This window comes from Somniosus microcephalus, chromosome 7 (assembly GCF_052327205.1).
Source record: "Somniosus microcephalus isolate GS21.2 chromosome 7, FLI_Smic_1.0, whole genome shotgun sequence".
Lineage (NCBI taxonomy): Eukaryota > Metazoa > Chordata > Chondrichthyes > Squaliformes > Somniosidae > Somniosus > Somniosus microcephalus.
In genome coordinates, this window is record NC_140993.1 from 170,695,940 (window position 1) to 170,721,821 (window position 25,882).

The 25,882-nt window shown below is 51.3% G+C and overlaps 1 protein-coding gene across 1 annotated transcript; it reads right to left on the reverse strand.

Annotated features, from left to right (window-relative positions):
* Positions 1-18,621: 18,621 nt before the first annotated feature.
* LOC147115002 (uncharacterized) lies at positions 18,622-21,274 on the reverse strand. Its single transcript, XM_085993970.1, has 3 exons — positions 21,257-21,274; positions 19,864-20,047; positions 18,622-19,704 (listed from the first exon to the last, which is right to left on the reverse strand). Exons 1-3 carry the CDS (start codon positions 21,272-21,274, stop codon positions 18,686-18,688), a joined length of 1,221 nt encoding a protein of 406 aa, XP_085850096.1. The 3' UTR covers positions 18,622-18,685.
* Positions 21,275-25,882: the final 4,608 nt, after the last annotated feature.

Consider the following 25,882-nt stretch of genomic DNA (forward strand, 5'->3'; position numbering starts at 1 on the left):
GGTGCATCATTTAAGCAAGGCACAGGCTTTACACATTGAGACTCCATTCTTTATTCCTTCCTATGTTTCTCCCACCTCCACAATCCTTCAACTATCATCTTTGCAGTGTTCCTTTAAATAGCTTGAAATAGACCCATGCGTGTCGTCATCAGGCCTGCTCCCACTGATTGGTCGGGAGACATAGAAGTAAATTGCAAATGCAGTGGCTGGATTAAAAAGCCATTGACAGATGCGCTGCAGCTACTTCCGGGTTTCCCGCGCGCTACTGGAAACCTGCCCCCACCCCACCCCACCCCACCCCCGCCCCCGCCCCTGCTCCTAGTGCGTCGGCAGGTAAATATTCCGGCCAATGTGTCCATCACTGAAAATAGTTCTTGGTCACAGAGTTCTGCACCAATGTCCCAACCTGTACTTCAGTTTCATAAAAAGAGACCCTCCTCTTCTTCCATCTCTTCCTCAGGATCTTTAGACCGATGAGCCTATTTTTCATCCTACTACATGATTATTCCTCTCCAATTGGCAAAATTGTGCATGTTGCAACAAACTTTGGCTGGAGTGCATAGCAGGACCTCACCTGTGCGGTCCAAGCAACATAATCATTGCTCAATAGTAACTTGGGTGGTGGCATTGGCGTCACGATATCTGTGTGTTACTGCTGTGTGAGGATTTCTAATTGGGGTCATCAGTCATGGTGCAATGAGTAGGGCGGTCTCCCACTAGACATCCATTCAGTCAGTGGGGACCTTCAAGTAATGCAGAAAGGTGGACTTCTATTTAATAAAAGCATCATGCTTGCTCCCTGGATAATGCGCTTTAATATGAAGAGATTCCAATTTCTGCAGTCTGTAACCACGTACACATTAATTGAGTGGTTACCCTTCCTGTACAGTTATGCATTCGGGTTAATGTATGGAGCCTGAATGGCCACATGGATCATCATGTCTATAAATCCATGGACTCTTTGAAAGGCTCGTATGATGTAATAACTTTGTGCCCTTTCCAATTGGTATCTCTTTTCTACTGGGAAACTGATGAAGGTGTTTCACCTGGCAAACATAGTGTTAGTCAATTCGTTTTGCAAACTAACGGCTTCAGTTAAAAAGCAGAAATATAGAAGGAAATAAAATTATGCAAGACATTCAATGGATCAGGGGGTACAATTTGGAGTGAGGCTAATGTCCCTATTGGCCATGATACAATGGGTCGGGGGGGGGGGGAGGTGGGGTAGGGTATTTCTTCCGCCCTTCCCCCTCCATCTTGATGTTATTATAAGCAGTGGGACTGGCAGGATGATGTCCCCTGAATGATGATGGCACACTTGCTGTACAAGAGGCATAAGTTGACCTGAAATGCTGTTTCCCAAAAGCAGTCTCACAGTGATCGACTGCTGTTCAGAAAGTGGCAACTACAGGAAGGATCGTTTCTGAGCCAAAAATTCACTCTATGACCAGACAGGCCTCCTTAGCCCGATTGATGTTGTTCCAAAATTCTGTATTAGCCTTCCCTTTGGTGGGACAGAGCACAAGTAGTGCCATAAATGGCCCTCTTTATATTAATGAGCCCATCCCCAGGATTTAGGACTAGGGCAGCTGGAAGTCCCATACTGCTGCACTTTTGGCACCTGTGACCCATCAGGAATTTCTAGCCCTGTGCTTTTTTTAAAACTCGCTTATAAACCAGGTAGCACATTAAATTTAGTGGTAGTAATGGAATAAGAGCTTCTGCATATAGCCACTCAGTTGCCAATCAAGCTGTAGATACAATTTTGAAGCTGTAGCCATTCAAACCTTGTCCAGTTTGGGAATGATGGCCGAAAAATTCCTCGGAGCTGCTCCTGCTCTGCCGGTGTTAATTCACACGTGTAAACAGATTTCCACCGCACTTCCAGTGAAGTAACAGCAGCAGATTGGGAGAGGCTCCGAGGAATTTCCTGGCCTACATACATTCTTTGTGGAATGCTGCCGAACTTGCATTATCATAAGTCATAATATCACATCATTTTATACAACATTATGCGGCTAATAAAATAGTCGGTAAATCCTTGTTATTATCTTACATAAATGGGGACTATAATTTAAAACAGCTGTTTCTTACTCCCTTTGACTACTCTGCCAGTCAAAATAAGAACAAAGAACTTGTGCACGCAACATTAGTGAGGTGGAAAAAATGTGATCTGACAACACACAAAATACTTGGTGTAAACCTACACTTCAAAAAAAATGCAACCCTAATGACAAAAAATGAGAATAATAAACAAAGAGAGTTACCTTATTATACTAACACTTAAAATAGAAATTCATTGTCATTGTGCCCTTTTTACAAGCATAAAATGAGAGCAACAATGACCAATTTAGCAGTGGGGCAGCTTTTGTGCCTGGGCCACTGCTAAATTCATCTGGGCCATTTTTTAGGCAGCCCTGACAACTGCCTGAAACAAGTGTCAGCCTTATTTCAATATGGAAAAGAGGGTCCTCCACCTGTTTCAGGACTCATCTACAAAATTTGTCTGCCTGGAGCATGGACATGGTCTACAAGTGGCCCAAGCAGCGGTTCTTAAAGGGACTGCTGGAAGCCGCCAGCAAAAATGTAAGAATTATTTTCATATCACAACACTATTGCAGGTCATTGCCGACCTGCACTTGGCTCCACTCCCATTCGCCTCTCTCCCCAGGACTTACCTGAGGGCCATTGGCGGCGAGGCAAGTGGTCCAAATTGGGTTGGGCCATAGGGGTGAGCTCCCTCTGGAGGCATTACAGGTGCCGGTAGCTCGCTCCAACTATTAGGACGGTCCTCAGGCCTCCCGTTTCAGGTGCATGCTGGAAGCACATCATCAGTTATGCACCCAAAAACTGGCCATAACAAATTTAGCCCCATTTTTTACAGAAACAGCTCTGTAGTTCAAACCACCTACTTTTCTTTTACTTGCTTTCACCAATTTTTCGAGGCTGCACTGGTAGCAGACACAAGAAAGAAAGCATGGCCCCAATTTCGCTCACTTGATTTGCCAATTAGTAATTTGGGGTCAAAGAACCCGGCATGCACAGACCTCCTTTCAACTTCAGGTGAGATTATGCCCACAGTTTGCACAACACCCATATGAACTGGGTGTTTGGAAGTCCTCAGACTAGGCCTGCTAAAGCAAGGTTGTTAAAGGGAAGCAATAGTTCTAGTCCCTGGTAAAAACTTTTTTTAATGCTTTGGTTGTTTTGCTGCATCTTGTTTCATGGGTTAGTTGATTTATTTTGTGAATTTTGTATTTCTTTTCCTGCTGCTGGCATTTAAATTGCACCATACAAAATGCTGAGCTGTTCCTTTGGGGTTTTGGACATGCTGCATGATTTAGATTAAGAACAGGAGCTCATAAGAGCTAACAGATGTAGGCATAACAAACACCTGAGGCATTTGAAGATTAAATCTAAGAGATTTAGGGGGGAAAACTTTTTTTTATATAGAGAAGGTAATGAAGCTATGGAAGGCCCGACTGCAATTAGTGACTGCAATGGAACTGAATATCAGGTGCAGCGTATAACGGGCGGCCGATCCGATACAACCCATTTTGCGCCACTGTCCAAGACGAATTTCTAGGCCGTTGACTTTCAGATGAGAAGTTAAACTGAGGCCCTGCTTACTCAGGTGGACATAAAGGATTCCTGGCACTATTTACAGGAAGTGTCCTGGCCAACACTTATCCCTCAACCAGCACCATTGGAAACAAATTATCTGCCCAAATTATTTTTCTCCAGCTTGTTTGTGTTTCCATGCTGATGTCATGACTGCTGTTGTAGCATTTGGGTGATGGTGTTTGTGAAGGGTTGAAATGTTGCTGTGGGGACCAGGATCAGATGCATTAGGAGGGTCAAGGAGGTGGAAGGTTGGAATGCAATTGGAAGGGTGCTGACTTCAGGAGAATGCCTCGATTATTACAGTTTGCTTTGTAGCATTATCACACTCCTTAGGCTCGCCTGTATCCTCTGCAAGCTCGTCAGTCTCTTCGTCTGAGGACTGGTTTTTGCTCCCTCAGGTGAAGGCCCCAGGCGATTGCAAAGTTGTGTGGGATACAGCGTGTCACTGTGATCTGAGATACCTTGATGGGACTGTATTGTAAAACTGCTCCTGAGCAGTCCATGCAGAGGAACCGCTCTGAGATTAGAGTAATTGAGTGCCAATCTTACCGTCCATATTGGCCATGGAGATATATGAAGAGTTCTGATGTCCAATCCCAATTGTGATTAAAATGAAACAGAAAAAGGAGGCTTATGGTAAATGTCAGGTTCATAATTCAATAGAGAACTAAGCTGAATACAGAAAGTGCAGAGGAGAGCTGAAAAAGGAAATAAGAGGGGAAGAGAGTGTATGAGAAAAGATTAGCAGGTAACATAAAAGGGAACACAAAAGTCTTTTATAAACTTATCTATATATATAAAACGGTATGTCTCTCTGTCTGTCTCTCTGTCTGTCTCTCTGTCTGTCTCTCTGTCCGGCTATACAATCAAAAGTTATAGAGCGTACCTACACATATGTTATATCAAAAGAAAGCTCATCATTAGGGGACTCTTGTAGGTGTATTTACTTTTTGCTCGGACAAAAATTGTGCCGACGGTATCCAAAAAACGTTCAAAATTCCGTTCATTATCCGCTCATTTGCATCGAGTGGGGGCGGGTTCATTGTGTGTGCGGGCGGGCCATCCTACAGTTGAGTGACGTGATGATTGACCAATCCTACAGTTCAGTGACCTGATGGTTGACCAATCGGTGCATGTGTGGGCGGGCCTTATCATTCTGAACTGAGGTGAGTGGCCGCCATCTTGATTCCAAACTGTTCTTTTCTTTTTCCCACTTTCTGCGTGTTTCTTTTCAAATCTACATTTCCAGCAAAAAAAAGTTCCTTTTAAAACACAAATTGTTTTTAAAATAATTAATTTGTAAATCTTTTCTCTAACATCTAGAATTTTCCTACCTTTCACCGTTTTTCCAGGCCTGTAAGCCTGGGCCTTTGTTGCCCAGCCACGCCCGAGCTAGGCACCTCCCGTCGCGCTCAACAAGCGGCTCACGATCGCCGCCATCTTTGTGAAGGCTGGAGGGGGTGGGCCTGAGCCGAGCGTCGCCACCGCCGCCATCTTAGTAAAGGCGGGTGGGGCAGAAGTCAACGCGCGCGACTTGAGTCCGGCCGGGCCTCACGCGGTAGGTTGTGCGGCGGCGTCTCTCTCTCTGCTCTTGAAGCCGGCTCGGGCGGGGGGCGGGGCTCGGGAGATCGGGGTTCAGCAGATCGGGGCTCGGGGGGGTGGGGCTCGGGGGGGGGTGGGCCTCGGGAGATTGGGGGGGGCGAGCCTCGGGAGATCGGGGGGGCGGGGCTCGGGAGAGCGGGGGGCGGGGCTCGGGAGATTGGGCCTCGGGAGATCGGGCTCGGGAAAGCGGGGGGGCGGGGCTCGGGAGATCGGGGCTCGGGAGATGGGGCGGGGCTCGGGAGATCGGGCCTCGGGAGATCGGGGCTCGGGAGATCGGGGGCGGGGCTCGGGAGATCAGGCCTCGGGAGGGCGGGGGTGGGGCTTGGGAGATCGGGGCTCAGGAGATCGGGGGGCAGGGCTTGGGAGATCGGGGGCGGGGCTCGGGGAGGCGGGGGGCGGGGCTTGGGGGCGGGGCTCGGGCTGACGGGCGCTCCCCTCCCCCCTCTCCCCCTCTCCCCTCCACTCCTTCCCCCCTCCCCCTCCTTCCCCCTCCCCCTTCTTCCCCCTGCCCCCCCTTCTTCCCCCCTCCCCCTCCCCATTCTTCCCCCTCCCCTCCTCCCACTTCTTACCCCCCTCCCCCTCCCCCTTCTTCCCCCTCCCCTCTCCCCCTCCTTCCCCCCTCCCCCTTCTTCCCCCTCCCCTTCTTCCCCCCTCCCCCCTTCTTCCCCCTCCCCCTTCTTCCCCCCTCCCCCTCCTCCTGCTTCCCCCTCCCCCTTCTTCCCCCCTCCCCCTTCTTCCCCCCTCCCCCTTCTTGCCCCCTCCCCCTTCTCCCCCCTTCTCCCCCCTTATTCCCCCCTCCCCCTTCTTCCTCCCTCCCCCTTCTTCCCCCCTCCCCCTTTCCTCCCCCCTTTCCTCCCGCCCTCCCCCTCCCCTTCCCCTTTCCTCCCCCCTCCCCTTCCCCTTTTTTCCCCCCTCCCCTTCCCCTTTTTTCCCCCCCTCCCCTTCCCCTTTTTTCCCCCCCTCCCCTTCCCCTTTTTTCCCCCCTCCCCTCCCCATTTCCTCCCCTCTCCCCCTCCCCCTCCCCCTTTCCTCCCCCTCCCCATTTCCTCCCCCTCCCCTTTCCTCCCCCCTCCCCCTTTCCTCCCCCTCCCCCTTTCCTCCCCTCCTTCCCCCCTCCCCCTTCCCTCCCCCTTTCCTCCCCCCCTCCCCTCCCCCTTTCCTCCCCCTTTCCTCCCCCCTCCTCCTTTCCTCCCCCGCCTCCCCCTTCCCCCCTTCCCCCCAGTCGCTCTCTCTCTTCCCCCCAGTCGCTCTCTCTCTTCCCCCTAGTCGCTCTCTCTCTTCCCCCGTCGATCTCTCTCTTCCCCCCCAGTCGCTCTCTCTCTTCCCCCCAGTCGCACTCTCTCTTCCCCCCAGTCTCTCGCTCTCTCTCTTCCCCCCAGTCTCTCGCTCTCTCTCTTCCCCCCAGTCAATCTCTCTCTTCCCCCCAGTCGCTCTCTCTCTTCTCCCAGTCGCTCTCTCTCTTCACCCCAGTCGCTCTCTCTCTTCCCCCCAGTCGCTCTCTCTCTCTCTTCCAACAACAACATGCCCTCAAAAGACCCTCGGCACTGCCGGGCACTTCAGCTAGTAAAGAATAAATGGATAGTCAAAGGAAGGGTGGGACTGATTAGAGATCAAAAAGGAAATTTTCTTGTGGAGGCAGAGGGCATGGCTGAGTACTAATTGAATTCTTTGCAACTGTCTTCACAAAACAGAAGGTTCTTGCCAATGTCAAAAGGGCTAGAGAAATTGGTTAGGATAAAATAAAGAGGAGGTACTAAAAAGGTTAAGAGTGCTCAAAGTAGTAAAGTCATCCGGTCCGGATGAGATGCATCCTAGGTTGCTGAGGGAAGTAAGGGTGGAAATTGCAGAGGCTCTGGCCACAACCTTCCAATCCTCCTTAGATATGGGAGTGGTGCCAGAGGACCGGAGGATTGCAAATGTTACACCTCTGTTCAAAAAAGGGGAGAGGGATAAACCAGGTAACTATAGGCGACTCAGCCTAACGTCGGTGGTGGGGAAATTTCCAGAGACCATAATCCAGAATGACATTAATTGTCACTTGGAAGAACATGGGTTAATAAATGACAGCTAGCGTGGATTTATTAAAGGCAAATCGTGTCTAACAAATTGAGTTCATTAATGAAATAAAAGCGAGGGTTGATGAGAGTAGTGCAGTTGATGTGTGTATGCACTTCAAAAGGCATTTCATAAAGTGCTGCATAATAGACTTGTTAGCAAAATCGAAGCCCTTGGGATTAAAGAGGCAGTGGCAGCATGGAGACAAAATTGGATAAGAGACAGAAAGGAGAGGGTAGTGGTGAACAGTTCTTCATCAGACTGGAGGAAAGTATACAGTGGTGTTTCTCCAGGGGTCGGAATTAGGACCACTGCTCTTTTTGATATATATTAATGACCTGGACTTGGGGATAGTAGGAAAATTTCAAAGTTTCCAGCTGATACAGAACTTGGAAATGTGTGTAAATCGTGAGGAGGATAGTAACAGAGTTCAGGAGGACATAGACAGACAGATGAAATGGGCAGACACATGGCAAATGAAATTTAACGCAGAGAAGTGTGAAGTGATGCATTTTGGGAGGAAGAATGAGGGGCGGCAATATAAACTAAATGGTACAATTTTGAAGGTGGTGCAGAAACAGACACCTGGGGGCTTCGCATAAACAAATCTTTGATGGTGGCAGGACAAGTTGAGACAGACGCCGATATTAATTTGAAGATGGCTTCCGTGCTGGGGGGGGGCGGGGGCGGGAGGGGGGTGGGGTGGAAATATGTGGGGGAAACCCAGATGTCAACCGAGCCAGTTGGGATCTGCGACCTCAACTCAATTGAACCAGCATGATATAGACAGGACTAAGCGATCCCACAATCAACAGATCAGATCAAAGCTCTGCAGTCCTGCCACATCCAGTCGTGAATGGTGGTGCACCATTAAACAACTAACGGGAGGAGGAGCCTCCATGAATATCCCCAACCTCAATGATGGTGGAGTCCAGCACGTGAGTGCAAAAGGCAAGGCTGAAGTGTTTGCAACCTTCTTCAGCCAGAAGTGCTGATTGGATAATCCATATCGGCCTACTCCTGAGGTCCCCACCATCACAGAAGCTAGTCTTGAGCCAATTCGATTCACTCCACATGATATCAAGAAACAGCTGAGCACACAGGATACAACAAAGGCTATGGGCCCTGACAACATCCCGGCTATCGTGCTGAAGACTTGTGCTCCAGAACTAGCCGCCCCTCTAGCCAAGCTGTTCCAGTACAGTTACAACACTGGCATCTATCCGACAATGTGGAAAACTGCCCAGGTATGTCCTGTCCACAAAAAGCAGGACAAATACAATCCGGCCAATTACCGCCCCATCAGTCTACTTTCAATCATCAGCAAAGTGATAGAAGGTGTCATCAACATTGCTATCAAGCGGCACTTACTCACCAATAACCTGCTCACTGATGCCTAGTTTGGGTTACACCAAGACCACTCGGCTCCTGACCTCATTACAGCCTTGGTCCAAACATGGACAAAGGAGCTGAATTCCAGAGATGAGGTGAGAGTGACTGCCCTTGACATCAAGGCAACGTTTGACCGAGTGTGGCATCAAGGAGCCCTAGTAAAACTGAAGTCAATGGGAATCGGGGGGAAAACTCTCCACTGGCTGGAGTCATACCTAGCACAAAGGAAGATGTTTGTGGTGGTTGAAGATCAATCATCACAGCCCCAGGACATCGCTGCAAGAGTTCCTCAGGGCAGTGTCCTAGGCCCAACCATCTTCAGCTGCTTCATCAATGACCTTCCCTCCAACATAACAACAACAACAACTTGTATTTATATAGCACCTTTAACGTAGTAAAATGCCCCAAGGCGCAGGTCAGAAATGGGGATGTTCGCTGATGACTGCACAGAGTTCAGCGCCATTCACAACTCCTCAGATAATGAAGCATTCCATGACTGCAGGCAACAAGACCTGGACGGCGTTCAGGCTTTGGCTGATAAGTGGCAGGTAACATTCGCGCCACAGACACAGGCACTGACTATCTCCAACAAGTGAGAGTCTAACCACCACCCCTTGACATTCAACGGCATTACCATCGCCAAATCCCCCACCATCAACATCCTGGGGGTCACCATTGACCAAAAACTTAACTGGAGCAGCCACATAAATACTGTGGCAACAAGAGCAAGTCAGAGGCTAGGTATTCTGCGGTGAGCATTTCACCTCCTGACTCCCCAAAGCCTTTCCACTGTCCACAAGGCACAAGTAAGGAGTGTGATGGAATACTCTCCACTTGCCTGGATGAGTGCAGCTCCAACAACACTCAAGAAGCTCAACACCATCCAGGACAAAGCAGCCCGCTTTACTGGCACCCCATCCACCACCTTAAACATTCACTCCCTCCACCACCAGCATACCATGGCTGCAGTGTGTACCATCTACAAGATGTACTGCAGCAACTCGCCAAGGCTTCTTCGACAGCACCTCCCAAACCCATGACCTCTTCCACCTAGAAGGACAAAGGCAGCAGGCGCATGAGAACACCACCACCTCCAAGTTCCCTTCCAAGTCACACACCATCCTGACTTAGAAGTATATCGCCGATCCTTCATCGTCGCTGGGTCAAAATCCTGGAACTCCCTCCCTAACAGCACTGTGGGAGTACCTTCACCACATGGATTGCAGCGGTTCAAGAAGGCGGCTCACCACCACCTTCTCAAGGGCAACTAGGGATGGGCAATAAATGCTGGCCTTGCCAGCGAGACCAACATCCCATAAACAAATTAAAAAAAAATAATTTTGTCTTCTGGGTTTCCTGTTTCCAAGCTGTGCAGCAGGTGAGCTGGGCACCTGCCTGGCGCGATCTCAGCTGTATTTAAAGGGACAGTCTACAAATGTAAATTGAAGGTGTTCAGTATGAATGGTGTACTCTGAGCAAGGGCAGCACCTAGATTTAATGATGCCTTGCTAGAATTACTGCTGGGTGCAGTCAGCAGGAGGAGGGAAGGGACATATTATCCCCCAGCAATGGGAGGAAGAAAGCTGCTGCTCTCACCAAGAAGGTGTGTTTGGATGTAGCTGAGGAGGTGAGCAGCAGTAGCGTTGTGCCCAGGTCATGGATGCAGTGTAGAAAGTGGTTTATTGACCTAACCAGGTCAGGAAAAGTGAGTACATTTGATGATTCAACTACATTCTGTGCTTTAAGCCCACTCCTTTTCACTCTGTCTTGCTAAGTGTTCTCCATCACATCACTCCTCACATCCATTCAACTTTCAGCAGCATCCAACCTTCACTTTCTATGCATTTCATCATCGCCCCATTTATCTATCTACTGTGGACACTTACCTTCACTCACTCACAGGTCTGTTTTTTCACTCCTTGTAGAAGAGAATGCAAAACGCAAGGGAGAGGGAGAGGGCTGGAGATGGGACACCACAAATAGTACAGCTCACAGAGAAGGATGCCCTAGAGGTAAGTGGCACATCTGCATCCCTCTCAGTCGAAAATGGAGAGACAGGGAGCTCGCAGAAAGCTAGTGACAGAATTACAAGTATTTCTGATACACATGTGCTGACTTCCTTTCATCAATGACTGAACCAAGGACATAAGAACATAAGAAATAGGAGCAGGAGTAGGCCATACGGCCCCTCGAGCCTGCTCCGCCATTCAATAAGATCATGGCTGATCTTCGACCTCAACTCCACTTTCCTGCCCAATCCCCATATCCCTTGATTCCCCTAGAGTCCAAAAATCTGTATCACAGCCTTGAATATACTCAATGACTGAGCATCCACAGCCCTTTGGGGTAGAGAATTCCAAAGATTCACAACCCTCTGAGTGAAGAAATTCCTCCTCATCTCAGTCTTAAATGGCCGACCCCTTATCCTGAGACTATGCCCCTAGTTCTAGACTTTCCAGCCAGGGGGAACAACCTCTCAGCAACTACCCTGTCAATTCTCCTCAGAGTCATATATGTTTCAATGAGATCACCTCTCATTCTTCTAAACTCCAAAGAGTATAGGTCCAAGCTACTCAATCTCTCCTCATAGGGCAGCCCTCTCATTCCAGGGATCAATCTAGTGAACCTTCGTTGCGCTGCCTCTAAGGGATGTATGTCCTTTCTCAGATAAGGAGATCAAAACTGTGCACAGTACTCCAGGTGTGGTCTCACCAAAGCTCTGTACAATTGAACTATAAGAATACTAAATATGGTGATTGTCAAGATTGTGACTTAGCCACAACTAAATAATATCTCTTTCTTTGTCTTCCAGGGCCTTCACGCGTACAGCAAGTGTCGCAGGACATCTATGAGGACGATTCCTCAGAATACCTCATTCCTTCTGAGGGTGCACCATCACAAGACCTACAACATGCACCAACACAGATACTTGCACTTTGGTAAGTCCACTTAGACAGTTAGTTGGGTTTTCATCTGATGATTCGCACCTCACAAGTGAGCACAAGCAGACACTGGTGGCAGGAACAGCTGTGGAGAGTCCGCTTCAGGGGACGCAATCCTCTCCAAGCTCTACTCAGCTGGACACAGATGCTGAACCCTGGGGGCTTTCATTGAGAAGGAGAATACTAGAGGTGCATCAATAATTTAGCCAGGTACTGACAGACATGCCATGCACTCTCTCCACAATAACAGAGAAGATAGAGGAGTCCAACTCGATCACTACTGGATTGCTGGTGCAGTGAATTGCGAGAATGTTTGCCATGGAGAGAGAGTCCACCCCCTTGGAGCTTCAAGCAAGGCTTCAAATGAGTCTATGCAAGCCATGACGACAGATGTGCAGACTTTGGATGCCAACTTGTCTGCTGCCTTAAACATGATGACAGATACTTTATCCATGTCCTTATAACATTTCACTGATCTTCATCAATCTGGTCTGCAGCTGAGTGGTAGGAGTGATGTGGCACTGGCCAGAGATAGGGATGATGGCGAAAGGGGACATGGAAGTGGGAACTCCACTCAAAGTGCTCCCACTTCTCACCTGTTGCACCCCTTCTCCAGCCAGTACCTGACATGCTGCCTCGTCTCCTGATGGCCGAATCTGCCCCTGCACAGGTGCAGCTGGAGCAGTTTTTTTGGGGTTCTCAGGGGCTACAAAACCAAAAATGTCATCGGTCAAAAACATCTCAGCAGTCAGGGCAGGGATCTGAACAACCAGCCTCTCTCTCTGCTGAAGCCACACGGGATGCACCATGTAGAAGTGGTAGGAAGCGTAAGTTGAAGAAACTGTAAGTCACAAAGGGTATGCACATGGGTGTTTGACAAAATGTTATGTTGTTATGTTCCCTTTTTTTTATAATGCTGCATAAAACTTCTAATGATTTGCACCATTCCACATCTTGCCCATTCTTGCATCCCGAAGGCCAACTCATCCTCTCACTTATTTCATGATGAATGTCAATACATGCTGGGATCCATTGGGCGGTTGTGCAATGGGTGAATGAGTGGTTAAAGCACTGTTTAATGGAAAGGGGGAAGATGGTTGGTGCTGGTGGTGGAAGCGGACCGTAGGATTTCATTTCTTACGTTTCACGCTTGGTGAACCTTTGCAATATTAGGGCATCCCTGGCATCCCAGGCAGCAATGTAAGCAGCTGGTCTGGCAATGGATGCCCCATCTTCATCCTCCTGCTCCTCCTCCTCCATGTTCTCCTCATCTGAAGATGAGTGATAAACCCCTTTTTCCTCCTTTACCTGCAAACCTCCCTCCTGTGGACCTCTCTATTGTGCACATACTGATCCCACTACAGCACATTGTCATGGCCGTGGATGGTAATGATCTTCCTCTTTTGATGTGTTGTCAAACACATCCAAGACGCCTCCCACCCTGATCTCATCAATTTGAAATCCTCCAAGGTGGAAAAAAGCTGTATCCAAGGACACTCTGCCAGACATTTGCCAGAGGGAACTGAGACAGCAGCTGCAATTAGTGAGGTTTTATTCAGATGGGACAATGACAAGATTAAATACCCACTTGAACTGCTGCTCAAAGTCACCTCTGTTTCCCTTGTCAGTTTCCTGAGCCCCAGGAAACCCATGCCGCTGAAGTAAAATTTGGAGCCAAGTTAAAAACAATTTAAAAATACCCCATTAACATCTCCTAAGTACGTTAATTGAGTCAATAACTACCCGACCGCATCAAATTAGGAAATCTTCGACTTCAGCAAGTAGGTTTCTTGCTGGCATCCAAACGCAGAGCTGAGTTGCGCTTCCACTCTAAAAATCAATCATTTTTATCCCCATCTGCTTCCAATCTATTCGTTCTTGGAGGTTAAAATTCCCCCCATAGAGTACAAAAGCAAGGAAGTTATGCTAAACCTTTATAAATCACTGTTTAGGCCTCAGCTGGAGTATTGTGTCCACACTATAGGAAGGATGTGAACACCTTGGAGAGGGTGCAGAGGAAATTTACTAGAATTGTACCAGGATTGAAGGACTTCAGTGGGGACACTGGAGAAGCTGGGATTGTTCTTTTTAGAGCAGAGAAGGTTAAGGGGAGATTTAATAGAGCTGTTCAAAATTATTAAACATTTTGATAGAGTAGACAGGGAGAAACTTCCACTGGCAGGAGAGTTGATAACCAGAGGATACAGATTTAAGATAATTGGCAAAAGAACCAAGAGGGAGGTGGAAAGACATTTTCTTTTATGCAGCGAGTTGTTACGATCTGGAATTGACTGTCTGAAAGGCTGGTGGAAGCAGATTTAATAGTAACTTTTGAAAGATAATTGGATATATACTTGAAAAGGAAAACTTTGCAGGGCTATTGGGAAAAAGCAGGGGAGTGGTACTAATTGGATAGCTCTTTCAAAGAGTCAGCACAGGCACAATGGGCTGAATGGCCTCCTCTTGTGCAGTAAGATTCTATGAATTCCAGGTTATCTGGAGAGCTAAAGCAAGCACTTACTTGCTCCTGATGAACAGAAATAAAATAAAGAAAGACTTGCATTTATAAAGCACCTTTCACGACCACAGGACATCCTCAATTGAACAAAGATGTACATACATAGGTGTGATATAGGCAAGCTGTTTCAAAACCAAACAGCAGAAGGAACTGCTGATTAGCCATCAAACACCAGAAAGGTAATGGGTGAAAATAGTTGTGAGCTGTTTGTAGCAGTTAGCAAAAACTATCTCCGCTGTTTGGGGATTCTAGAACTAGGGGGCATAGCCTAAAAATTAGAGCCAGGCCTTTCAGGAGTGATGTTAGGAAACACTTCTACACACAAAGGGTGGTAGATGTTTGGAACTCTCTTCTGCAAATGGCAATTGATGCTAGGTCAATTGTTAATTTTAAATCTGAGATTGATAGATATTTGTTAACCAAAGGTATTGGGAAAAGGTGGGTATATGGAGTTAGGTCACAGATCAGCCATGATCTCATTGAATGGCAGAACAGGCTCGAGGGGCTAAATGGCTTACTCCTGTTCCTATGTTCCTATCTTGTATGTTATAATTATTACTCTGATTATATTGTCTTATAAAAATGGGAAAGAAGCTCAAAACCAAGATGAAAGCTCATTACCTAAGGAAGGATATACTTGCCTTAGAGGGAGTGCAACGAAGGTTCACTAAACTGAATCCTGGGATGAGGGGATTGTCCTATGGGGAGAGATCAAGTAGACTAGGCCTATATTCCCTACAGTTTAGAAGAATGAGAGGTGATCTCATTGAAATGTATAGAATTCTTAAGGGACTTGACAGGATAGATGCTTCCCCTGATTGGGGAGTTTAGAACTAGGGGGTCACAGTCTCAGAATAAGGGGTCACCATTTTAGATTGAGATGAGGAGAAATTTCTTCACTCAAAGGGTTGTGGATCTTTGGAATTCTCTACCCCAGAGGGCTGTGGATGCGCAGTCATTGAGTATATTCAAGACAGAGATCGATAGATTTTTGGATACTAAGGGAACCGAAGGATATGGGGATACTGTAGGAATGTGGAGTTGAGGTAGAAGATCAGCCATGATCTTATTGAATAGTGGAGTAGGCTCGAAGGGCCGAATGGCCTACTCCTGTTCCTGTTTCTTATGTTCCTATTTTGCACAGCATGGTATTCCAAATGAGGATATTTCAGACAACAAAACACCATTTAACTTAAGAGAATTCCAACAGTTTGTGCAACTTGTTCACTAATGTCCTTTAGGGAAGGAAATCTGTAGTTCTTACCCGGTCTGGCCTATATGTGGCTCCAGTCCCACACCAGCGTAGTTGATTCTGCCTTCCGATGTGGCCTAGCAAGCCATTCAATTGTATCAAGCTGCTCATGGTTCAAAAAGAAAGCCCACCACCACTTTCTCAGAGCAACTAGGGATGGGCAATAAATGCCAGCCTTGCCAGTGACTTCGACATCCCATGAATGAAAAAAAGTACAATTTCAGTCGTCACCAGCTCACCAAGATACAATACACCATGTGTGATAATGGACAGCTCACCATCTCAAGGACTATTTGGAAGATGAACCAAGGCACTCTCCACTGCAGCAAGCTGACTTCTAAAGTTGAAGACAGTAAATGATATAAAAGGGAAGCTCTACCTTAGAAAAGCCAAACAGACCCTGCAGTACAATAAAGGTAGCAATAAGCTTAGAGAAAGAAAAGGTGTTAGATTTCAGCCGCAACAAAAAGGAAACAGGTAGCAGCAAAAGTGCAACAGCACGTGGCTGTGAGATCCTGAAATAGAAGAACTGAAGATGAAAGAATCTTCAGGAGAAAGCAGAGACACCTACAGGAAACAGAACCATTATTTGTGCAGACACACAAAAGTCTGATTATACACTCCATAACCAAAGTGGAACTATCCAGCTGGTCCACAATAAACAAATCACAGCCACATAATCACAAACAGAGAGCGAGAGAAGAAAAGACTGTCTGGTAATCAACAAAACAGTGAACATACAAATATACCCTGAACAGCAACTAAAATTTCTGATGAAAAAGACTCCTATCAACACTACAAATAACAAACTCATCACGTTACAATAAAGAGTGGTAGAGTAGTGCGAAAATCTATAACAATAATCTTATTTATCAGTGGCTTTGAACTGTTAGCAGTGCAACTGTCGAAGTTTATAGTTAATATGCACATTTACACTGTTGTTAACCTTATAAAACCTTTTATTTTCTTTTGAGAAGGATGATGTATCGATATTGGTGTAACTTTGCATCCAAAGTCAAGCATAAGTTATTCCTATCTGTTCCCTCTGACCTGGAAGTGTTTGTATGATTGACAATTGCATGTTGTTAGTTTCAACTGGCTGAGCAAAAATAGCAAAATAAGATCTGAAGTCACTAGTTTGCTATCGACTGAACGTATTAACAAACATTCCAGAAGTAGATCAAGAAAGAAAAAGAAAAAATTAGCAGAAGGAAAGAGGAGGTGGAGAGAGAAAGACATAGGCCTAGAAATTCAGTTGGCTGCGCCAGGCGCTAACGCCAAAAAAGGGCTATATTTCCGTCGATAAAGCCTTAGCGCCGGAATGCAGACCGATCTGCGCCGACGCCCAAATTCATTTGAGATTTAGCGCCGGCGCAAAGTGTTAGCGCCCGCTCGGGTGCGCGCGCAGCTTATGACGTCATATCCTCGCGCAACGCTGTTTTAGCGTCCCAAACCGGAAATTGAGTGGCGCCCGCCCAATGTGGGCGTGGCGCTATTAGGAATTGTAAAATGGAACGTTGCAGAGGCCCTGTGGGCCTCGGGCAGCGCAAATTAAAGGGCACCTCCACTGACCTATAAAGCCCAGCCATTTTGCTGCAATGACTTCACTGCTTTGGATTTCTACACAGAGACCAAGGGACAGAGATTCCAGATTTGGGACAAGATAGGAGAGGTCTTTTTGGCTTCTGGCCAGTGCTTTGACATTTGACTCTTGCTGATTTCACTGTTGCGACCTTGATTATGGGGGCTGCATGGGGGGCCAACATTGAGTTGCAGCATTATGTGCGGAGGGCTCACAGACGCTGTGAGAGACGGGCAGCCATGCGTAGACACAGAAGGGCCATCAGGCGTCGCCAACGTAGGCCTTACGCACCCAGGCAATACCGGCAGCAGGTGTCCTATGTCACCATGTCTGCGGCACTTTGTGTAAAGAGGCTGCGTTTCAGAAGGGAGGTGGTTGGAGAGATCTGCCAGCTGCTTCACGCAGATTTGCAGCCACAGCTCATGTCCAGGACGTCTCTCTTGGTGGAAGTGAAGGTCACGGTGGCTCTCAGCTTTTATGCAAGCGGCTCGTTCCAAGCCGCTGCTGGGGACATCGCGAACATCTCCCAGTTCGCCGCACATCGCTGCATCCGGCAGGTCACCGATGCACTGTTCGCGAGGAGACACCAGTTCATCTCCTTCCCCATGACCCAACAGAGGCAGCAGCAGCGTGCAGTGGGATTTGGCAGGATCGCGGGCTTCCCCATGGTGCAGGGCGCCATTGACTGCACGCATGTGGCTATGCGGGCACCTATAGACAATCCCGAGGTTTACCGCAACCGCAAGGGCTACCATTCCCTCAATGTGCAGCTGGTGTGTGACCACAGGCAGCGCATCCTAGCTGTAAATGCCCGCTTCCCAGGAAGCAGCCACGATGCTTTTATCCTGCACCAGACTACTGTGGCTGACATGTACAAGGCACAGCCTCCACCAAGGGGATGGCTTATCGGGGACAAGGGCTACCCTTTGTGCACATGGCTCATGACCCCGCTCCGCGCGCCCAGGACCCCAGCGGAGGACTCATACAACGAAAGCCATCAAGCAACAAGGAACGTCATAGAGCAAACCATAGGCGTCCTCAAGCAACGCTTCCGCTGCCTGGATCGCTCCGGTGGCTCTCTACAGTATTCGCCAGATAGAGTGTCCCAGTTCGTCGTCGTGTGCTGCATGCTGCACAACCTGGCTATCCGCCGGACGCAGGCACTGCCACCTGACATTGCACCACCACCTGAGGAGGACGAGCAGGAGGACCATCAGGAGGAGGAGGGGGAGGAGGAGGAGGAGCAGGCCAGGAGGGGGCCAGAAGGCCCAAGGGCCGTACGCCGGGGGCTTATTGCTCAACACTTCTAGGCCCGCTGTGAGGGAATGGCCTGTGGGAATGAGCGCACCTGAAGGCAGCCGCTCCGGAAGCCATCAGCCGGTTAACGCAGCAAACACTTGAAACATGACACCTGGACAAGCTGAATAAATAAAAACCTTTATTTAACAAACTGAGGCCCCTTCCCACATGAAACTCAAAAACACAGAACACACCCAAAAAACAGTCACAAACATATGTCACTCCCCCAACCTGGGGAGGACTAACAAAAGTTGGCCATCCACATGGCCTTCAACATTGGCCGTAACAAAAAAAGGGCCCCCCTCGCCAACAGAAAGACCCCCATAAAAACAAAAAATGCCTTCAATTTCGGCCATCCACAAAAATCAGCCCCCAAAACACAATCCCCCCCATATATACAATGCCGCAGAGACCACACTCTAGCGGCTGTGCCGAGAGGGCGAGTCCTTAGAGAGCCTTCCCCGGCCCCTGCCCGGCCTGCTGCTCCGCCTCAACGTGGGCCCTGTGGCGGCCTCAAGGCTGGGGGAAGGCTCATGAGGGCCCCCATGCGTCGCGACAGATGCCCTTGGGGGTCGGCCAACACGACGCACGTCCCGGTAGGGGCCGGCTGCTGACTGGTTCGGCTGTGGCTGGCCAGCATCAGTGGCAGCAGCAGCTCCTCGCACCTTGGCTGGGGGAGTGGCAGTGTCGGATGCTCCAAGGGGGGCAAGCTGGCTGCTGCCAGGCGCGCGAGGCTCAGCAGACACAGTGGCAGTCGTCCAGCCTGGCAGTTCAGCTGGCGCAGCTATGTGCTGGAGGCCAGCCCACTGTGTTGCAGCAGGGCGGCGGGTGCGGGTGCGACGCCTCTGCGTCAAAGCGAGTGTGGCAGAAGTCAGTGACCGCACTGCCCGGGTATGTGCCTCCAGCTGCTGTGACAGTATGTCGAAGGAACCACCTCTCTGGCGACTCTCCTCCTGCAGTGCCGCGAGTAGTTCGACCCCCCTGGCGTGCGCTGCGGCCAGTTGCTCCACCCCCCTGGCCTGTGATTGCCCGAATGCTGCCACACTCTGAGCCAGGGACTCGATGGCGTGCGGCATCTGCTGCACAACCCCCATGAACTCATGGTGGCGCCGGTCAGACGCCACCGAGATCTCTTGCAGGAGGCGCACCTCCTGGCCGAGGCCACTCTCCGGACTGGAGAGAGGACTCTGCAGCTGGGGAGAAGCCGGCCGAGCTGGCCGACCCCTGCCGCCTGCCTGGACCCCACTGCAAGCAGGATCTGCCCTCCCCTGCAACACCTCCCCCTGGCTCTCCTGCATGCCAGACGTCCCCCCTTCATTGCCATCCCCTGGCACGGCTGAGGGCTCGCCCGATGGGCCGGCTTCCTCCTCGTCCTGGACGTCCTCCTCCTCCAAGGGCCTGGCACCCGGCGCCTCAGGGACCACCTCCTCCTCAGCAGCTGAAAGCAGGAAGGCACAAGAGTAGCTTTAAAGTGAGGACAGGGCGTCAGCGAGGGACGCCTGAGCGGTGGCATTATGCGCATTTGTCCGTCAGTGGGAAAGGATTTAGATCGGAAGCACTAGGGCAACGAGAGAGCTGCAAGCGGTCATCTCCTTACCAGTGGCTCCCAGCACAGGGTCCGCATCCCCGATGGCTACAGGGCCAGTCACCCGGGGACGCAGGAGTCCAGCGACGCTCTCCTCCAGAGCACTTAGAGCCTGGTAGTGGGGCCGTCCACCACCGGTCTCCACCCGGCTGCGCGCATTTCTTGCCAGCTTGGCCTGCAAGAGAAAGGACGGACTCTAAGTACAGTGTGGTGCCCTGTTGCTGTGTGTACTGCCTCCCATGGTGGAATAGCCTGGCCAGTGTGGTCAGTGCAGAAAGTGCTGTTGATGATCATGCCAGTGGCATTGCTGCGTGAGGAGGGCTGCCCATTATGCCTTTGAGGTCCCTTTGCCCATAGTGTGAGGCTCACATGCAAGGATGAGGAGGACAGTGGAAAGGGTACTCACCTTCACCAGCCGACAGAGGTCATTGAACTTTTTGCGGCACTGGTCCGCAGTCCTGGGCACATCTGAGTTTGAGGAGACCCTGCGTGCGATGCTCCTCCAGGCTTTCCTGAACTCTCTCCTGGGAGCCTTTCTGCCATTGTCCGGGCACAAGATGGGTCTTCTCTCCTGGACAGCATCAATCAGCACCCTCAGTGCATGGTCTGAGAAGCGCTGGGCTCTTTCACGGGCCATCTCCATCTGTCCTGGCGCTATTTTGTCCCACCAGCACTGTTGAGGCCTAGCAGCAGGGCTCCAGTGTGCAGGGCGTGGCAGCAGTCAAAGTTGACCCTTCCCCCTTTAAGAGCAGGCCGGCGTCAGGGTGTCTGCTGTCAAGCAACACATGACCGCACCTGCGCTGCGCCCGGCATCGGCGTTATCAGGCCGCAGCGCCGGTTTAGTGCCGGAACCGAGCATTGCAACGCCGGTTTCAGCGCTCACCAAAACTCTTGGCCAAATCCACTGAATTTCGGCGCGGTTGCCTGCAGTTTCCGGCGGGCGCTAAATTTACCGAACACCCGACTTTAGCGCCCCAAAACTGTGCAAACTGAATTTCTAGGCCATAGACAGAGAGAAACAGATAGTAAATGAGACATAGACAGAGAAAAAAAGAGACAGAATAGATTCCATTATCTGGTGATCCCATGGGAAATCATGGGCGTGCAGAAAAAAGAGAAAGAAAGAGACAGGAAAAAGGAGAAAAATATATATAGAGAGAGAAAACTGAGGGAAAGAAAATCACAGAGAAAGACAGACAGATAGAGTGATGGGTAGGTATTGTCTGACAAATCTAGTTGAATAGTTTTGAGAAGGTCACTGGCATGCAATGTTCTGTCTAAGCTGCATGGCCGCGCAGGAATGGGAAAGGTCCTGCACAGGCTGCGCACCGACTTCTCCATTGTAAATACCGCACATGCGCAGAAATTTAAGGAAACAGGCCATTCAAAATAAAGCGCAGCTTACAGGAAACATTGCTGGCATGGTAGGTAGATGAGTTTCTATGGATGTTGTCTATATCAGCCTACTCTCAATCATCAGTAAAGTGATGGAAGGTGTCATCAACAGTGCTATCAAGGGACACTTACTCACCAATAACCTGCTCACTGATGCTCAGTTTGGGTTCCGCCAGGACCACTCGGCTCCAGACATCATTACGGCCTTGGTCCAAACATGGACAAAAGAGCTGAATTCCAGAGGTGAGGTGACTGCCTTTGACATCAAGGACGCCTTTGACTGCGTGTGGCATCAAGGAGCCCTCGTAAAACTGAAGTAAATGGGAATCGGGGGGGGGTGAACTCTCCACTGGCTGGAGTCATACCTAGCACAAAGGAAGATGGTTGTGGTTGTGGGAAGCCAATCACCTCAGCACCAGAATATCGCTGTAGGAGTTCCTCAGAGCAGTGTCCTAGGCCCAACCATTTTCAGCTGCTTCATCAATGATCTTCCCCCAACATAAGGTCAGAAGTGGGGATGTTTGCTGATGATTGGACAGTGTTCAGTTCCATTCACAACTCCTCAGAGAATGAAGTAGTTGGTGCCCACATGCAGCAAGACCTTGGACAACATTCAGGCTTGGACTGATAAGTGGTAAGTAACACTTGCACTACACAAGTGCCAGGCAATGATCATCTCCAACAAGAGATAGTCTAACCACTGCCCCTTGACATTCAACGGCATTACCATTGGCGAATCACCCACCATCAACATCCTGGGGGTCACCATTGACTGAAGGGATAATTACTAGTCCTAGCCCTTTTCGGTCTACTCCAGATCAGGCGTATTCCCCAGACGTTCACCTTCAACTAAAGTTAGAGATAGCCGAATTCTATAAGATGCTTAATTGGGTCTAAAGGTCCAGGCTCTCTCTCCCTAAAGGAAAGGAATGACTGAAGATGTTACCATCCTCCGGATAGCACTTTTAATAAGTTTAACTAGACTGTAACCTTCCTGATATTATGAGGGTCCAGAAAAGCCCCCCAGAATTCTGCAACTCCTTACAAAAGAGTGTACAGAAATTGAGTTTGCGAGTTTGATACAGAAATACTACTTGAGACAATTCTAAAAATATCTATCTATATATATAAATCGGTACATCTGTCTGTCTGTCTGTCTGTCATTCTGTCATTCTGTCTGTCATTCTGTCTGTCATCGCCTGTGCGTCTGTCGGGCTATGCGCTCGAAAGTTACAGGGCGTACCTACGCGCGCGTTACCTCCAAAGAAATCTTACGCTTCCGAGACGGTTTTAAGCGTATTTATGTTTCGGCCGGGCTAAAATCGCGCCCGCGGTATCCCAAAAACCTTCAACGTTCCGCTCATTAGCATCTCATTATCTGCTCATTAGCGACAGAGTGACCTCGAGCTTGACCAATCGTACGCCGGGTTGCTGGCGTGTGCCGCCGGGCCAATCGGTGCGTGTGTGGCCGGGCCTTATCATTGTGAACCGAGGTGAGTCGCCGCCATCTTGATTCCAAACTTTTCCTTTCTTTTTCCCGCTTTCTGCGTCTTAAAAAAAAACGTTGCTTTTAAAACACATATTGTTTTTTAAAAAAATGATTTAGAAAGTAATTAACTTATCTAATCTCATTAATTTTCCTACCTTGCCCCGTTTTTCCAGGTAGGCCTAGAAGCCTCGGCGTCTCCTCCGCACCCACGCCCGAGCTAGGCACCTCCCGGCCCGACTCGAAGGCTGGAGGGCCGAGCCTCAGCCCAGCGCCGCTAGGGTGCGCGCGCAGCAGGAGCTGAGACGCGGCGTCTCTCTCTGGCTCAGCCAGGGGGCGGGGCTTGCTGAGCGTCGACGGTTACCCTGGCAACCGGCCCCGCCGGCCGTCTCGCACAGCTGCAATCGGCGGTCTTCACCTCGGGGGGGGTGGTGCCGTGACGCTCGGGGGGGGGCCGCGACCCTCGGGGGGGGCCGTGACCCTCGGGGGGGGGCCGCGACCCTCAGAGGGGTGGCCGCGACCCTCGGGGGGGGGCCGCGCGCGCAGCAGGAGCAGCTGAGACGCGGCGTCTCTCTCGCTGGCTCGGCCGGGGGGCGGGGCTTGGTCAGCGTCACAGTTACCCTGGCAACCAGGCTCTCCGGCCGTCTCGCACAGCCGCAATGTTGAAGCCAGCTCGGGAGGCCGGTGCTCGGAAGATCGCGCCTCCGGAGTTCGGTGCTTGGTTGGTGGGGCGAGCCTCGGGGGTGGGGGTGGGTGGTGGGTGAGCCTCGGGGGTGGGGGTGCGAGACTCGGGGGGGCCAACCTCTGGAGTTCGGGGGGTGGGGATCAGGGGGCTCGGGAGTTTGGGGGGACGGGGATCAGGGGGCTCGTGGACTCTCCCCCTTCCCCTCCCCTCCCCCCCTCCTCTCTCCTCCTCCCCCACTCCTCCCACCGCCCCTTCTTCCCCCCTCCTCTCCTCCTCCCACCCTCCCCACCCCCCCCGCCCTCCCTTCCCCGCCCTCCCCTACCCCCTCCCCTCCCCCCTCCCCCTCCCCCCTCCACCCCCCCCTCCCCTCCCTCCTCCCCCTCCCCTCCCTCTCTTCCCCCTCCCCTCTCTTCCCCCCAGTCGCTCTCTCTCTTCCCCCCAGTCGCTCTCTCTCTTCCCCCCAGTCACTCTCTCTCTTCCCCCCAGTCACTCTCTCTCTCTCTTCCAACAACAACATGCCCTCGAAAAAGCCTCGGCACCGCCGGGCACTTCAGCTAGTCTATATATATAAATCGGTACACCTGTCTGTTTGTCTGTCATTCTGTCATTCTGCCTGTCTGTCATTCTGTCTGTCATCGCCTGTGCGTCTGTCGGGCTATGCGCTCGAAAGTTACAGGGCGTACCTACGCGCGCGTTACCTCCAAAGAAAGCTTACGCTTCCGAGACGGTTTTAAGCGTATTTACGTTTCGGCCGGGCTAAAATCACGCCCGCGGTATCCCAAAAACCTTCAACGTTCCGCTCATTAGCATCTCATTATCCGCTCATTAGCGACAGAGTGACCTCGAGCTCGACCAATCATACGCCGGGTTGCTGGCGTGTGCCGCCGGGCCAATCGGTGCGTGTGTGGCCGGGCCTTATCGTTGTGAACCGAGGTGAGTCGCCGCCATCTTGATTCCAAACTTTTCCATTCTTTTTCCCGCTTTCTGCGTCCTTAAAAAAAACGTTGCTTTTAAAACACATATTGTTTTTTAAAAAAATGATTTAGAAACGAATTAACTTATCTAATCTCATTAATTTTCCTACCTTTCCCCGTTTTTCCAGGTAGGCCTCAAAGCCTCAGCTTCTCCTTCGCACCCACGCCCGAGCTAGGCACCTCCCGGCCCCACTCGAAGGCTGGAGGGCCGAGCCTCAGCCCAGCGCTGCTAGGGTGTGCGCGCAGCAGGAGCTGAGACGTGGCGTCTCCCTCTGGCTCGGCCGGGGGGCGGGGCTTGCTGAGCGTCAAACGTCACCCTGGCAACCGGCCCCCCGGCCGTCTCGCACAGCCGCAATCGGCGGTCTTCATCTCGGGGGGGGGGGGGGGCCGCGACCCTCTGCGGGGGCCTCGACCCACTGGGGGGCCGCGACCCTCGGGGGGGGGGGGGCGCGACCCACGGGGGGGGCCGCCAAGCGTCACCCTGGCAACCGGCCCCCCGGCCGTCTCGCACAGCCGCAATCGGCGGTCTTCATCTCGGGGGGGGGGGGGGCCGCGACCCTCTGCGGGGGCCTCGACCCACGGGGGGGGGCCGCCAAGCGTCACCCTGGCAACCGGCCCCCCGGCCGTCTCGCACAGCCGCAATCGGCGGTCTTCACCTCGGGGGGGGGGGGGTGCGACCCTCGGGGGGACCGCGACCCTCTGCGGGGGCCGCGACCCTCGGGGGGGGGGGCGCGACCCTCGGGGGGGCGTGACCCTCGGGGGGGGCGCGACCCTCGGGGGGGCGCGACCCTCGGGGGGGGCCGTGACCCTCGGGGGGCGCGACCCTCGGGGGGGCCGCGACCCGGGCCGCGACCCTCGGGGGGGGCCCCACCCTCCCCCCCCCGCGCCCCCCTCCCCTCCCTACCCCCCCGCCCCCCCCCTCCTTCCCTTCCCCCTTACCCCTCTGCCCCCTTCCCCCCTCCCTCCCCCCCTCCTTCCCTTCCCCCTCCCTCACCCCCTCCCCCCCTCCCCACCGCCCCCCCTCCCCCTCCCCTTCCCCCCCTCCCACCTCCCCCCCTTCCCCCCTCCCTTCCCTTCACCCCCCTTCCCTTCCCCCCCGCCCTCCCTTCCCCCCCACTCGCCCTACCTTCCCCCCCCGCCCTCCCTTCCCCCCCGCCCTCCCTCACCCCCCCCAGTCGCTCTCTCTCTCTCTCTTCCAACAACAACATGCCCTCGAAAAAGCCTCGGCACCGCCGGGCACTTCAGCAAGTCTATATATATAAATCGGTACTTCTGTCATTCTGTCTGTCATTCTATCATTCTGTCTGTCATTCTGTCTTTCTGTCTGTCATCGCCTGTGCGTCTGTTGGGCTATGCGCTCGAACGTTACAGGGCGTACCTACGCGCGCATTACCTCCAAAGAAAGCTTACGCTTCCGAGACGGTTTTAAGCGTATTTACATTTCGGCCGGGCTAAAATCGCGCCCGCGGTATCCCAAAAACCTTCAACATT